The 14,240-nt window shown below is 52.8% G+C and overlaps 3 protein-coding genes across 9 annotated transcripts in view; 2 read left to right on the top strand and 1 right to left on the bottom strand.

Annotated features, from left to right (window-relative positions):
* Nucleotides 1–2,913, top strand: part of PPP2R5D (protein phosphatase 2 regulatory subunit B'delta) — a 16,790-nt gene extending 13,877 nt beyond the window's left edge. The window contains exons 5-10 of the mRNA XM_019642654.1: nt 1–172; nt 271–398; nt 1,063–1,164; nt 1,258–1,330; nt 1,453–1,569; nt 1,724–2,913. Coding sequence (XP_019498199.1) covers nt 1–172; nt 271–398; nt 1,063–1,164; nt 1,258–1,330; nt 1,453–1,569; nt 1,724–1,861 — 730 coding nt within the window. The 3' untranslated portion in view covers nt 1,862–2,913. The remainder of the gene's footprint in view (nt 173–270; nt 399–1,062; nt 1,165–1,257; nt 1,331–1,452; nt 1,570–1,723) is intronic.
* MEA1 (male-enhanced antigen 1) lies at nt 2,800–11,482 on the bottom strand. 5 transcript variants are annotated; one of them, XM_019642672.1, is made up of 5 exons: nt 11,430–11,482; nt 7,896–8,043; nt 3,701–3,981; nt 3,510–3,612; nt 2,800–3,196 (listed from the first exon to the last, which is right to left on the bottom strand). In XM_019642672.1, the coding sequence occupies exons 3-5, from the start codon at nt 3,968–3,970 to the stop codon at nt 3,045–3,047; spliced, it is 525 nt and encodes a 174-aa protein (XP_019498217.1). In that variant the 5' UTR covers nt 3,971–3,981; nt 7,896–8,043; nt 11,430–11,482; the 3' UTR covers nt 2,800–3,044. The 5 variants fall into 5 exon arrangements, with proteins under 5 accessions (XP_019498217.1, XP_019498218.1, XP_019498215.1 ...); XM_019642673.1 differs by having other exon boundaries at nt 7,930–8,043; nt 11,430–11,476; XM_019642670.1 differs by lacking the exons at nt 7,896–8,043; nt 11,430–11,482 and adding an exon at nt 4,751–4,884.
* The window catches only part of LOC109382875 (kelch domain-containing protein 3), a 10,980-nt gene continuing 1,623 nt past the window's right edge, over nt 4,884–14,240 (top strand). The window contains exons 1-12 of one of the 3 annotated variants that reach the window (XM_019642665.1): nt 4,884–4,973; nt 7,206–7,418; nt 7,595–7,771; nt 7,922–8,037; nt 8,224–8,295; nt 8,406–8,619; nt 8,700–8,786; nt 8,934–9,042; nt 9,171–9,244; nt 13,271–13,418; nt 13,552–13,618; nt 13,698–13,802. In XM_019642665.1, the coding sequence (XP_019498210.1) occupies nt 7,265–7,418; nt 7,595–7,771; nt 7,922–8,037; nt 8,224–8,295; nt 8,406–8,619; nt 8,700–8,786; nt 8,934–9,042; nt 9,171–9,244; nt 13,271–13,418; nt 13,552–13,618; nt 13,698–13,802 (1,323 nt within the window). In that variant the 5' untranslated portion in view covers nt 4,884–4,973; nt 7,206–7,264. Of the gene's footprint in view, nt 4,974–7,205; nt 7,419–7,594; nt 7,772–7,921; nt 8,038–8,223; nt 8,296–8,405; nt 8,620–8,699; nt 8,787–8,933; nt 9,043–9,170; nt 9,245–9,367; nt 9,447–10,535; nt 11,178–11,464; nt 11,636–13,270; nt 13,419–13,551; nt 13,619–13,697; nt 13,803–14,240 lie in introns of those variants that run through there. The other 2 variants (XM_019642663.1, XM_019642664.1) reach the window with 2 other exon arrangements.

Below are 14,240 nucleotides of genomic sequence, written 5' to 3'. Positions count from 1 at the left end.
GGTGATTGTGGGACTTCTCAAGTTCTGGCCCAAGACCCACAGCCCCAAGGAGGTGATGTTCCTGAATGAGCTAGAGGAGATTCTGGATGTCATTGAGCCTTCAGAGTTCAGCAAAGTGATGGAACCACTCTTCCGCCAGCTTGCCAAGTGTGTCTCCAGCCCCCATTTCCAGGTGAGACCCAGACTCAGCATATCCCAGCCCTTGCCTCCCAGAAACCTTCTTGAGCAGAGCAAGCTGTATCCCCACTGAGTCCCGTCTATCCCCACCAGGTGGCAGAACGTGCTCTCTATTACTGGAACAATGAGTACATCATGAGCCTGATTAGTGACAATGCTGCCCGGGTCCTCCCCATCATGTTCCCTGCACTCTACAGGAACTCCAAGAGCCACTGGAACAAGTAGGGGTCTGGCATGGGGCGGGGCATTGAGGCTTTGGTTTTGGAACCTGTGAGGGTGTGGGAGAACTAAAGAGCCAATGGTCTCACGTGGTCACTCAGCAAGCGGGGCTGGTGCCCACTGCGCGTTGATAGGAACCTTGAGGGACTGACTAGGAAGAAAAGATACCTTTGTGAGAGATCCCCTGTGATACCAAACAGCAGAGCAGTGGCCTGTATTACACCGTTTCTTGTGGTCAGATATTCTGCAGCTTTGGAGACTTCATTCCATGCTGTGAGAAGCTCATGTGATCTTAGTACGTGTCAAATCCCAGTGTTGTAAAAAGGCTTTCCTGCTAAAAGCAGGTACCCTGTGGCACAGATGCACCTCGTGTTGCTGGGAGCCCATTAGTGTGGCCCAGAGCATAGGAAGTAGTGGGAAGAAGGTAGGTCTTGGAGCATGGGGTCGGGTGAGGATGGATAAGCAGACCAATATTTGTAAAGACCTTGAAATGCCAATCTCAAGTCACATGATTCGGCCAGAGAGATGAGCTTACACTGCAGCGGTTTGTGAAACAGTAGTAACTAAGAAAGCTCTTAGCAGACACCTGCTAGGAGAGAGCAAATTGGGGTCCTAGTACTAAGGGCAGGCTCCTGCCTGCTATACCTCATCTCTCCCCTGTGGCAGGACAATCCATGGACTGATCTACAATGCCCTGAAGCTGTTTATGGAGATGAATCAGAAGCTGTTTGATGACTGCACACAACAATACAAGGCGGAAAAGCAGAAGTATGTCTCTGCTTGGGGGGCTTTGATTGTCCACCACTAGCCCCCTTTGCTTCTCTCTCAAGCCCAACCCTCATCCTGTCTCTGCTCCTGCAGGGGCCGGTTCCGAATGAAGGAAAGAGAAGAGATGTGGCAAAAGATCGAGGAGCTGGCCCGACTTAATCCCCAGGTGAGGTTTTTCTGCCATTGCCCTGAACTGAGGGGCCCGCCCGAAATCTCGGTCTGGGGGCGGATTTGAGGCAAACAGACTTCTGAAGTGGCTCTCCTCACTTGCCCGCGCCTCCTTCTCAGTATCCCATGTTCCGAGCCCCACCGCCACTGCCTCCTGTGTACTCAATGGAGACGGAGACCCCCACAGCAGAGGACATCCAGCTTCTGAAGAGGACGGTGGAGACAGAGGCCATGCAGGTGGCAGGGCACAGAGGGTGGGGGGAGAGGCAAGAAAGACAGCTCTGGAAGGGAGAGGAGACAGGAGCAGCAGAGCCAAGGAATAAGGGGAGGACACAATAGAATATATTGGGAATTGGTCACCATTCCTCGCCTTCTCCGTATCCACACACAGATGCTAAAGGACATCAAGAAGGAGAAAGTGCTGCTTCGGAGGAAGTCAGAGCTGCCCCAGGATGTGTACACCATTAAGGCACTGGAGGCGCACAAGCGGGCGGAAGAGTTCTTAACTGCCAGCCAGGAGGCTCTCTGACGCCCTCGCCTTCCCTCCATAGGGCCACAGCCCACTCAGCCCTGGGACGCCGCCCTAGCCCTCCACCCTCTGCTCCCCACTGGCTGACATGGGGCAAGGCAGTACCTCTCTAGCTACTCTAGGGAGGGTGATGCGGCACTTGAAGCAGGGACACCCACAGAGTGGTCCCTCTTCTCCCCCAAATGTGTTCATGCCTCCCTGTGGCTAGTACAGACGAGCTGAGCACCGAGACGCTCAGTGCTCAGACAACTGGGGAGGCCTGTCCCCCTCCTGCTCCTAACCCCACAGCTACCTGAGGCTGCTCAGAAATACACACAGGAATACATATGCTCCTCTCCTCTTCCATTCACCCTCATTGGAACTCCAGGGGTCTCCTCTCCCTCCCCTGCAGAGGCATACAGGGAGCAGCAGGAGATTCTTCTCACCAAAGTTATGTCAAGCCCCATTGGCCCCTGGAGTCAGTAGCTGGAGGGGTGCCAATCCCCAACAGCACAAAGAGGCCCCCCAACCCCAGCAGTGCGCAGGCTGAGGGGGCTGTATTATTTCTTCTTACCCCCTGCCTGACCAAGACCACATGGGAGGTCAAACGGAGAAACACATAGGCTATGGACAATAGGTGATGAATAAAGGGCCCAGATGGACCAAGAGAGGGGATGAGCAAACACCCTACCCTGTGCCCCTTCGTTGGTAAGCAGCCCTGGGATCACAGACATGGAAGGGACCACCTGGGGCTGACTGCTTTCCTGTGCTGGTGGTTCCCAAAGTTAGGAGGAAGGAAGCAGGGAGCAGTGCCCCAAGCATGGCTCCCCCCAACACCTATTTATTTCCTTGGTTGTGCTAATGCTGGGCAGGCCCTCACTTGTCCCTTTCAGGTACCATGGAGGGGCAAGGGGCTTAGGAGGGCCAGACCCGGGTCCCAGGGGCACAGGCAGTGCAGCTTTTGGCTGTGTACATAGGGTGCTTTATTCTCCAGAGTGATACATGCTAAGGTGGGTTGGGCTTGGGCCGATGTCCCCATATGTACAGAACTGAATAAAGTGGGTCTCTGAGAAGTCTGATTTGCCTTGATGTGGAAAGGGAGATGGGGAGGGTAAAGCTGGACATTACAACCAGGGATGTGTTCAGTCCTGTGCTGGTTTCGGTCTGGAATGCAGGGAGATAAGGAATGCAGCCCTCAAGGTGGTCACTTCCAGGCAGGGGATGACTGCCGGGCTTGAAGGGCCTTCTGTACCACGTCTTCCCACTGGGCATCTGAGATCTCCTGAGCCCAGGCAGGAACCCCTGGAGCAGGCAGGCTTACTCCAGCCATTGTTCTTTTCACCAGCTCTACGTGTTCTGAAATCACAGGCAGAGATCAATTAGAAGATAGAAACAATGGGACCAGCTCCCCTTCCCATTCCTTTAATTAACCCAGAGCCATTGGGCCAGCCAGGTCACCAAATCCATCAGTTATTTTCTAGGCAAGCCTGCCCATTCCCCAAGTCAAGCAGAAGAGCATTTCAGCTGGATTCTGAAGTTTGCAAAATCTTAAGATTACAAACTGTCGTTTTAGGAACCGGGTGTTCTTCTGTGGCTTCTCTCTATTGGCTCTGGCCAGTCCCTTTCCTCCATAATTATTCCAGAATGAAAACTGATTGATCTCTTTTACCTGGGTCCATGGGAATAGAGCTGTGGTTGCTCAGTGCTGTAGCTCCCTCCTCATCTTCGTCCTCGCTCTCTAATGGTGGGTCTGGCAAATGAAGCCCCAGGGCCTGCAGAGCCAGAGAGAAGACAGTTCAGGGCCAGCCCTTCAAGGATCCCAGCCTCACCTGCTCAGGAACAATGCCTCCTCCACCATACCTGGATCCGATCCTGGATATCAGCAACTACGTCTTCTCCGTCTCCTACTGGTGCCAGCTCCACCTCCTCTGGTTCAGGATCTTGGTTCAGGGGCTGGTAGGAGTAGCCAGCTGGTCCTGCCCCCGTTTCCTCCTGTTCTTCCTCAGGCTCCTCACTGCTCCAATCCCCAGTGCCTTCTGTAGGACCCTGGTGCGGCCCTAGTTCCTCAGTCTGATTGGGGAAGATACGCTCAGGGCCCATGGTGTCTCCCCCTAGAACTACTGCTGCCATCCGGGCAGGGGCTGCAAGAACAGGAAGGCAGGATAGGGAACTGATGAGATCAGGTGTATTTCAGCCTCCCGCCCACCTCCTTGTGATCTTCTGAGTCCACAGAACATTTAAACGCCCTCAACCTTCCTCTATCCCACCCGACCCCAGCCTCTCCTGGGTCCTCCACCTTTTAAGACGGCTCTTCATCTCCAACCGAGGCCCACCCGCCTTGCTCGGCCATTTCTTAAATAACAGCCCAACCGGAGGCCATACCACCTCCCCAAACACACCCCTTTCAGAACCCCGCCCTCCCTTCTCCCGCACCGACTTGGGAACTCGGGGTCGCCAAACAAGCTCCCCTACACAGGGCGCATCCGTTCCCTTCTCCTGTCTCCATGGGGTTTCCCTTTGTACCACCTGACAAACGCCCTTCAGGTCCTGGGGGCTCCCCTCTAATGGCCCCAGCCGCGGCGTCCCCTACCCGCCCCCACCGACTGTCGGCGCCGGTGTCCCCGCGCGCCTCACCCGCTCAGAGCCCGCGACCGAACCAGCACCTTCACTTCCGGCGGCGCAGGACGTGCTGGGGTGCCTGATCTCCAGCCCCTCCCCGTGCTCATAATTGACGCAAGCGAGGACAAGGAGTCCGCCCCTCGCCCCGCCTCCATCATCTTGCCCAGACAGCAAGAGACTACAGTACCCAATAACCGCTACTCACCCACCCACACGCGCGCGCACACACGCACACTCGCACAGCTTTGGACACATGCACATGCGTAGAATCTCCTTCGGGATCCTGCTCACTTCTTGGCCACTCGCGTCCCTCCCGAAACCGCTGGACTACAAGTCTCGGTAGTTTTCCGGCACTTAGCTCTGACTGCACATGCGCACACAGCTGCCCGCCGGAAGAACCGATCCTGGATGTATTTATCTCGTTGGGGACCCAGTCGTCGGTTGGCGCGCAACTGGGTTCTAGGCTGCAGGCAGCTCGAGGACCTGCGGCCCCGCCCCGGCTCGGCCTGGCAAGGTAGCCCGAGGATGGGTTGAGGGACTAGAAAAATTGGAGAGGCTGGGTACGCCCTTGCTTTGAGCTAGAGTCGTGGGGGAGGGGCCTGAGCGTGATGAGGTGGGGGTGGGGAGGGAACGAAGGATGATGGGAAAGGAGAATGTTAATGGAGAAGGAAGGGCTGGGGGAGGATGGTGTGAGGAGTCGGGTGAGACCTGGTGGCTGGAGGAGGCACTGAGGGAATTGGAAGGAAGACTTGAGTTATGAGGAAAACAGGGAAGCTGAGAATAATGGAAGGGGGCGGGGGGGCTGTCTGGCGCCGTGGGGGAGGGGAGGTTGGGAATCACTGGAAGAATCCAGAAATAGTGTCATATACAAGGAGGAATATCTTTGGGCGAAAGGGGTCAATGACTATTAGCTTTCTTTTCCTTAGTGGAAAAGGGAAAATGGAGAACTGTCAGGTGGAGCTTGAAGTGGTGGGAAGTGGGAAAAGGAGAAATCTGCAAAGCTCTCAGATCAAAAAGGGCCAGAAATGGGGAGTGAAAATTGCAAGAGATAAGGGGAAGAGGGGGGTAAGCACATGAAGGGGATTGAAGAAGTTGAGAATGCAGCAATGCTGAAGTATGGGGGAGGCTCCAAGATAGCAGAACCCCTGATACTTCGGGGGCTTATTTTCCGTGAGCTCGAGTTGTCCTTGTGGAGGAGCAGCTCTGCCTTTGCATGGGATTGCTTCTCTCTTCCTCTATGAATTCTTTACCTTGAGGTAGCTGAAGGGGGAGTAGAAGCTATGAGGGAAGACAAAGGACCCCCATTCTTTTTTTTGTTTGTTCTTTGTTTTTGTTTTTTGTTTTTTTCTTTTAATTATTTTTTATTATGAAATACACATTATTTAGAATTAGTTTCAGCTGTACAACACAGTGCAATAGTTATACTTTTTACGCCTAGGACCCCACATTCTTAAGTCCTTCAACCTCCCTATCTGTCCCCACAAGCTCAGAGCCAAGATTTTTTGGATTGAGGACTGGAGTAATGAAGTGAGAGTGGTTTCCTGATGGGGCTGTTTCAGGTTTGGCAGAGTGGCTATTATTAAAGCCTGGGGTGGGGGTTAAGGGAGGTTGGGTGGGGGGTGGCAAGCCAGCTGAAAGCCATCTCTCTTTCATGCAAGGGCCTCCCTTACTTGAGCTTTCTCTGTGCCTGAAGTTCTGCCTTGAACAGGGAGCAGATGATCCACCCAAATCCAGCCCGTGCCTGCCAGCGAAGGCAGTGCCAATTGCAGGAGGTTTTGCTTCACAGAGCTTTCAGATGTACCGGTTATCACTAGGTTGGCAGGTTGTCTTTAAGAGATCATGACCTCTCATGCCTGGGTCTGTTTCTTGTCCTGCCCCAGGGCATTTTTGCTTCCCTTCCTCTTTCCAATGCACACTCCCACCCCTATCCCCCTTTCAGGGACCCAAGTGGGAGAAGAGCTGTGGTTTTCTACCAACAATAGCAGGGTTGGGGAAGTGGTAGGAGAAAACCCCTATCGCCACCCCCTCAGTCCCCAGCAGACTGGTTTAAGTTCCTAGCCTTGGCAGCATACCAGGCACAGCTGTTAAAGGAACTCCTCATGGCTGTGAGGGGCCCTGGCTGATCCTAATGACAACAGCTCAGCTTGACAGCTCCCTATGAGGGGCTAATCATCCATGGTAACATGGAAGTCGCTGTCCTGGATCAATCCCACCCTGTCTTGGATAGGGGGACTATCTACTTTAAAAGCCTAAAAGCTTTTCTGCTTGAAAGCCCTCATGCCAGCTTTCAATGGACCGTCTGGGGCTGACTGGGCTATTAATAGCTCTGAGTATTTTGAGATCCCTCTCCCCACCTTGAAGAGCACAGAGATTCTTAGAGAGGTGGCAGTAAGCAGGGCAGAGCCGGCGATACAAGGGAACGCACCAGCCTGCGAAGGAGGCTTAGCGCTTGTGCCAGGCCAGGGTGGAGTCCCCATGAGAAGGGGCGACTATGCTGAGCCCTTGATCAGCAGATTTTAAGCTGGCAAGCAGGTCGGAATGGCCCCACCCTTTGCTATTGAAGAACACAGAGCCAGGGCTAGCTCCCTGACCTTGGCAGCTCCCCTAGGGCAGGGCCAGCCACCTGAGCTGCGGAGGGGTGGTGTGGGAGGGCCACCAGGGTGACACTTAGAGGCAAGGGCTGGTCCTGGGCAGTCCGGTGAATCAGGCCTTGCCTGAGTAGCCTTTGGCCGTAACTTGTGTGCAGGTAGCAGAGGCAGCAGGCCGTGCCGGGGGGGCATGTTGCTGTAACCAGTGGCCCAGGGGATGTTCCGGTGGACAGTGCACCTGGAGGGCGGGCCCCGCAGGGTGAACCATGCTGCAGTGGCTGTTGGGCACCGGGTATACTCCTTCGGGGGTTACTGCTCTGGTGAAGACTATGAAACACTGCGTCAGATTGATGTGCACATTTTCAATGCAGGTAAGCTAATGCTGGGACCATACTGGGTGCCCATGTCAGGGAGGGGAACAGGTGGCTGAATGAGTTTTGGTGGTGGTCCTCATGGCCAAAGGGGATGAGGGAACGACTATCTGGTTTGGGAAAAGGCGGACAGCCTGGAGGGAGGTTCCCAGGGCTGAGCCAAGTTGTGCCAACAGTGTCCTTGCGTTGGACAAAGCTGCCCCCGGTGAGACCCGCCATCCGCGGGCAGGTTCCTGTGGTGCCCTACATGCGGTATGGACACTCGACTGTCCTCATCGATGACACGGTCTTCCTTTGGGGCGGGCGGAATGACACGGAAGGGGCCTGCAATGTGCTGTATGCCTTTGATGTCAGTGAGTATTAGTCTCAGAGAGGCTATGTTTCTCCACATGGTGTCTCAGAGCTGGGAAGGTGTGGGCTGAGGGGGCTGGGAATAGGGCACCCCAGAGTCTAGGAGGAAGTGTCAGAGGTGCTTACCTGGCCCATCCTCTCATCTCCTTCAGATACTCACAAGTGGTCCACACCCCGAGTGTCAGGAACGGTTCCTGGGGCCCGGGATGGACATTCAGCTTGTGTCCTGGGAAAGACCATGTATATTTTCGGGGGATACGAGCAGCTGGTAAGCCTGGGAACAAAGTCTAGATTTAGGGTGAGAATGAGAAAGAGGAAGGGGAATTGAGGGTGGTGGAATGGGAGGCTTTGGCTTGTTTGCGGATTTTGAGGGGAGGGGTGGAAGGTCAGAGAGTGGCTGCTGACCCCCCCTTTTATTCCTTCCTTCTTTCACTTCCTTTCTCTTCCTACTTAGGCGGACTGCTTTTCCAATGACATTCACAAGCTGGATACCAGCACCATGACTTGGACTCTTATATGCACAAAGGTGTGCCCTTTCTCTTTTCTCCCAGATTGCCACTCTTAATTGAATTAATCATAGGAAGCTCAAACAGTGAGAGCTGACCCCCTCCCCCTCATCTCTCTGCCCCTGCCCAGGGCAACCCTGCGCGCTGGAGGGACTTCCACTCAGCCACAATGCTGGGCAGTCACATGTATGTCTTTGGTGGCCGTGCTGACCGCTTTGGGCCATTCCATTCCAACAATGAGATTTACTGCAACCGCATCCGAGTCTTTGACACCAGGACTGAGGCCTGGCTGGATTGCCCACCCACTCCGGTGCTGCCTGAGGGGCGCCGGAGCCATTCAGCCTGTAAGTGTCTGTTATGTCCCTACAGAGTCCCCCTTCCCACCCATTGTCCTCACACTCTTGACATTTCTCTCTCCGTCCAGTTGGCTATAATGGGGAGCTGTACATCTTTGGTGGCTATAATGCAAGGCTGAACCGGCACTTCCATGACCTGTGGAAGTTTAACCCTGGTAAAGAACGTTGCCTTTAAGGGAGAAATAAGGAGCAATTGAGAGGGGAGGAAAAGAAAGAAATATCCCTGAGTAGGTGAGGGGTGGGGGGTGGAGAGGATATCTGGACTGGGCAGGTATTGGATCTCCATGTAAATTTCTCTTTAGTATCCTTTACCTGGAAGAAGATTGAACCGAAGGGGAAGGGGCCATGTCCCCGTCGGCGCCAGTGCTGCTGTATTGTTGGTGACAAGATTGTCCTCTTTGGGGGTACCAGGTTAGGAGGAGAGAAGGGAGGGCTCAGGGAAGGGCCTAAGTCTGTGACTAATATGGGAGGCATTTGAGCAAGAGGGTCTCGTGGGTAATCGTGTCTCGTTTTTTTCATCTCTCTCTTGATCCCTACAGTCCGTCTCCTGAGGAAGGCTTGGGAGATGAATTTGACCTCATAGATCATTCTGACTTACACATTTTGGACTTTAGTAAGTACATTTATTCCCAAAGTGCTCCTGCCATCAGGGTTCCTGTCTGTGGGTGATGACATCCAGGACTGGACCCTTTCCTCGGCTTTGACCATTGCTCTCTTTCTCATTCCTCCTTTAAAGGCCCTAGTCTGAAGACTCTGTGCAAACTGGCTGTGATTCAGTATAACCTGGACCAGTCCTGTTTGCCCCATGACATCAGGTACAGTGAGCAGTTGGAAAGGAGGGTTTGGTTGAGGGTGAGTGGGCAGCACAGGCATGACCTGATTAGCTTGGTCTCAGTAGGAGGAGGTAGAAATTTTTGTTCTGCTGGAGATGTGTGTAGCAGACTTGTGGGGAATGAGATGGAGAGAGATATAAAACTGTCAGCTTGGTAAGTTATATGAAAAAATCAATCATTTTTCAAACCAAGCTCAGAAGCATCACCTCTGAGACCTGAGCCTGTACAGTTGTTTGTGTTAACATGCTGAGAAAATTTGATTAAATCGTTTAACCTAGCTGCAAAGTAAATACAAGTTTAGGAGCCTCTAGATCACAAGGGACGCCCTTCCTAGCTACTTCCCTTCAAACTCCATTTCTAGGTCCAAATCAAGCACCAAAAATACTTTGTATATAATTGTGCCCTACTGAATCATTCTGGGACACATCTCTCCTTGTATCAGTTCAGCTTAACTGTTACTTGCTACAGTGTTTCGTGACATGGTATGTACAAGGTTGACCCAGAATTGACACACGTGCAAGTACCTAATACCAAGAAGACTGTAATGAGGGTCTTGGCCTAAGGAGGTTCTTGGTAAATCTTTGTAGAATGACATAATTATCAAAAAGAGTGAGTCTTAATTTTAATATGATGGGACGGGTGGGGAAGGCCTCAGTGGGGATAGGAGAGCTGGGTCAGGCTCCCTTAAAAGAGATGGTAGTTGAGAATAAAAATGGGCATTCCTGATGGGGGAAGAGGAGCTGCCTGGTTGGATCTGAGCAGAGGAGGAAAGTTAGGTTGGGAAGTTGACTGCAATGTGTACACAGATGTTTTGGGCACAAGAATATATATACAAACATAAACAGGAAGTCCACATGAGCTTACAGGTGGAGGAGTGAGTGATACTGGATTTGGTAGTGGGTGGGGCCTGATTGTTAAACTTAGTAGGGCTGTAAGGAAGAGGTGACTGTAGGTGGTTGACCTTTATGAAGTTGGAGGTGCTGGTGTGTTCAGTTTTGGTCTAGCGATCCTGGGCTTGGGGGTGGACACTCACCCTTCTGTCCTTTCTGCCTGTCATTGTTGGCCTTCCAGGTGGGAGCTGAATGCCATGACCACCAACAGCAATATCAGTCGCCCCATTGTCTCCTCCCATGGGTAGGAGGAAGTTTCTGCCGCCTCCCCCCCCCCCCCTGAGCCTGCTGTTGTCTTCACTGCCCCTGCCCATCTCTCACCCGCCTGCCCCTTTGGACCTTGGACTTGGTATACCTCCACATGGAGTTGTTGGACTAGAGGTGTTTTCTGTGCTGTGAACTCAGTGGGGAACTGTGGCGGGAGGGCTAGGTTCCCTCCCACCTTGGGCCGAGGGCCCCTTCCCTTGGTGCTCTGTCCTGTCGTCCACCTCCTTCCAACTGCTCCTGGACCTCTGCTCTGCCCCAGGCTAGCCAGGCTCTGCTGGGAAGTGAAGGGAATGGGGAGAAGGGAGAAGTGGGCAGTGTCTGGGCCTCAGGAGCCTCCCTCCAGCTCTATTCTCACCCCCTACCCCTGCTTGAGCCATGAGCATTGATTGGGAACTGAGAGGATTTGCAGCTGTTGCCACGAAACCTCCTTCTCCCAGAGCTGGGGAAGGCGAGGACCAGTAGAGAATCCCACCCTTCCTTGAGCTGTTGCTGTAACCCTGACGCTCTCAGCCAGCTCAGATTTTATAAAAATTAATTAAAAACCTCCAAACGCGTATTCTGTTTTTGTGGAATTCTATGGGGATAGCAGGGGTTTGAAAAGGGGACAGGGTGCTGAGGTTCTGGCTTCTCAAACCAAGAGCATTAGGAAACCAAATACCAACGCGGCCTGGGACATGCGACAAAAAGGTGACGACGTTATCTCGAGTGGGCGTCCCTTTAGGTCTAGAGCCCCCAGGCCGCCTTCATGCGACCCTCCTGGCCCCCTTGCCCTCCCTGCCAGTCCCGGCGGTCTGCGCGTTCGGCTTACCCAGTGGTGCAGATTCGGCCTCCGGAGATGCCGGAAGAGGCGGGGCAGGGCCGCCGGAGCGGAAGTAGCGCCATTCGTCCTCGCGGAGCCACACGAGCCAATGCTGAGAGCGAGTTCTCGTGCCGGGGCGGTCGCCGGGTCTCCCCGCGGGGCCCGGGACGGCAGGGAGGATGGTGAGGGCCTGGGGCCCGGGGACCTGCGGAAGGGTGAGGGTGCGGTGCCGGGCCGAGGGGCAGCGCGGAACCGGCGCCGGGGGCGGGGAGGAAGGCCAGACCCGCGCGCGGCTCCCGGTCTGGTGCGGTCTCCGAGCCTGCGGCGTAGTTACCGTGAGCCTGCGAAGTTCTCGGAACCGCCAACCCGGGGAGCGCCCCCAACGCAATGGGAAGTTGGGAGTGAGGGGTGCTTCCTGGGCTCGGACATCCTGAGCAATTTCTTAAAGAGGATGAGGGGTTTCCGCAGGGAGAAGACGCGTATGCAAAAGCACTGTCAGGAAAGGGCATGGGTTGCTGGGGAAGGGTTAGTAGGTCAAGATTCAAGAAATCTGTCAAATATTTATCGAGCATCTGCTGTATGTAGGCACAGCTGTAGGTGTTGGAGTTGTCAGCGGTGAATAAAGCAGTAAAAAACTCCTGTCTTCATGGAACTTACCTTTTAGCGAGGGCATTTAAAAAAATGAATAAAAGGCAATAAAGAACAGGATTGTGTGTTTTTTGTTTGTTTTTTAAAGAAATTTTATTGGGGAACAGTGTGTTTTTCCAGGATCCAGCAGCTCCAAGTTAAGTAGTTGACTTCAATCTAGTTGAGAGCGCAGCTCCTTGGCCCAGGTGGGACTCGAACAGGCAACCTTGGTGTTATGAGCCTGTGCTCTAACCACCTGAGATGACTGGCTGCCCCAGGATTGTATGTTTTAAAGGGTAAATTTTATGGCATGGTAATTATATCTCAATATTCCAAAAAGGTGATAAGGGCTATGAAGAGAAGTAAAACGGGAGGGTTTGCAATGTTAAGGCTTCACTGAGTAGGTGACATTTGAGCAACGGTTGAAGGATATGAGGGAGCAAGTAACACACAGGTCTGGAGAAAGTGCTCCAAGCAGAGGCAACATCAAGTGCAAAGAATCTGAGGTGGGAACATACCTCCCTACTCAAGAACGGCTAGGAGGTCAGTGGACTAGGTAGGAGTGGGAAAATGGAGATGAGTAGGAGATAAGATTAGAGACAAAATGGAGCTAGGTCACTTGGGGCCTTTCAGGCCATTGTAAGGCTTATAGCTTTTACTCTGAACAAGAGGGAAGCCATTGGGGAGTTTTAGTTCCTGAGTGACAGGACCTTAAGTATATTTGTGGAAATGAGGTAGGAGTGATAAGGTAAGATGTTTATTCTAGATGTTTTTTTCAGGCTGAAGTGGGGGGCATAGCTTTGAGAGGAGTGAGACTGGAGGTTCGGAGACCAGTTAGAAGGCTAGAGCACTGACTGAGGTGAAGTGCTGAGAGTATGAACCAGAACATTGGCAATGGTAACTAAGCAAGGGAGACAGAGGCCCTTGTGGGGAAACCTGTGAAGGAATAATTTAAAAGAGGTTGCAAAGAAGGGACGGTGGCTTGGTCTACCACTGGTCTTACATATACACCTTCCTTAGCAAGGTGAGACTCCTGGTAGCTGGAACAGTTGGGAAGTTAGGTGTCAGTGTAGCACCGTTACAACCTGTGCTGCCAACTTGTAGTGATTAGTTTTATGGGGATATTGGGAAGGATCAGTTACCTAAGGAATGAGGATGGAATGATGTCTCTCCACTAGTGGGAGGTGCTAAGCTGAGTTGTATGTCCCGCATCCCTTCCACAGATACATCTAACATGTCGTTTGAGGAACTGTTGGAATTGCAGAGCCAACTGGGGACTAAGACACACCAACAATTGGGAGCTGGAAATAGCACTAAGAAGCAAGGTTCTAGACCACCTGTCCAAAATACATGCGTTGCAGATAAGCACAGGTGAGGAGCAAGGCCTGCCCCAGGAGTTGGAGGATACCTGTGATTTTGAATAGGTATCTGCTTTCTTTGATGGCAGGTGGGAGGCCTTTGACCAAGACTGGAGTCCCTTTTACTTGTTTTAATTTCTCCATAGGCCTCTAGAAATGTCAGCCAAGGCCCGGGTGCCATTTTTGCGTCAAGTTGTCCCCATCAGTAAGAAGGTGAGGAAGAGGCAAGAAGTGCTTTCTTAGTGAAAGGAGACTGGACAGTTCTTTTATATTCTCTGTGTTCTCTCCAAAGGTAGCCCGGGACCCCCGCTTTGACAATTTGTCAGGGGAATATAATCCTGAGGTATTTGACAAAACGTATCAATTCCTGAATGACATCCGAGCCAAAGAGAAAGAGGTAGGCTGCATGAGACTTGTTCATGGGGATTCCAAAGGGTAGGAAAGTAGGCCACAGGTTGGAGAGTTGGTCAGAGGGAATAGGGAGCAGATTTAATTCTCTGTCTTTTATTTAACTCTCCCTAATTTGGTTGTTATATTCAAATCCTGGCTCATCGATTTACTAGCTGTGTGACCATTAGCAAGTTACGTAACCTTTAGTTTTCTAATCGTAAAGAGATAATAATTCCTGGGCCGGCCGAGTGGCGCGATGGTTAGGAACTCGCTTGGGACGCCAGAGGGCCCCGGTTTGGATCCCACATATGAGGGCTGGTGACGCTGCCCTCCACAGCTAAGATGCTGAACAACGGCTCGACCTGGAGCTGGGCTGCCGTGAGTCGCCGGCGACGGTGTGGGCTGCAGCCCCTGTGGCAGTGGGTTGCCGTGGGCTACCGTGTGT

Source organism: Hipposideros armiger, unplaced genomic scaffold (assembly GCF_001890085.2).
Source record: "Hipposideros armiger isolate ML-2016 unplaced genomic scaffold, ASM189008v1 scaffold_72, whole genome shotgun sequence".
NCBI classification, from domain to species: Eukaryota; Metazoa; Chordata; class Mammalia; order Chiroptera; family Hipposideridae; genus Hipposideros; species Hipposideros armiger.
This window is presented reverse-complemented; position numbering and strand designations above follow the sequence as displayed.

Excerpts from the sequence above, each read along its gene's own strand:
- MEA1 (XM_019642672.1), bottom strand. The coding sequence starts at position 3,970 with ATGGCAGCAGTAGTTCTAGGGGGAGACACCATGGGCCCTGAGCGTATC. Across the intron at positions 3,613-3,700 it reads ATATCCAGGATCGGATCCAG|GCCCTGGGGCTTCATTTGCC; the intron begins GTATGGTGGAGG and ends CTGGCTCTGCAG. Across the intron at positions 3,197-3,509 it reads CTCTATTCCCATGGACCCAG|AACACGTAGAGCTGGTGAAA; the intron begins GTAAAAGAGATC and ends CTGTGATTTCAG.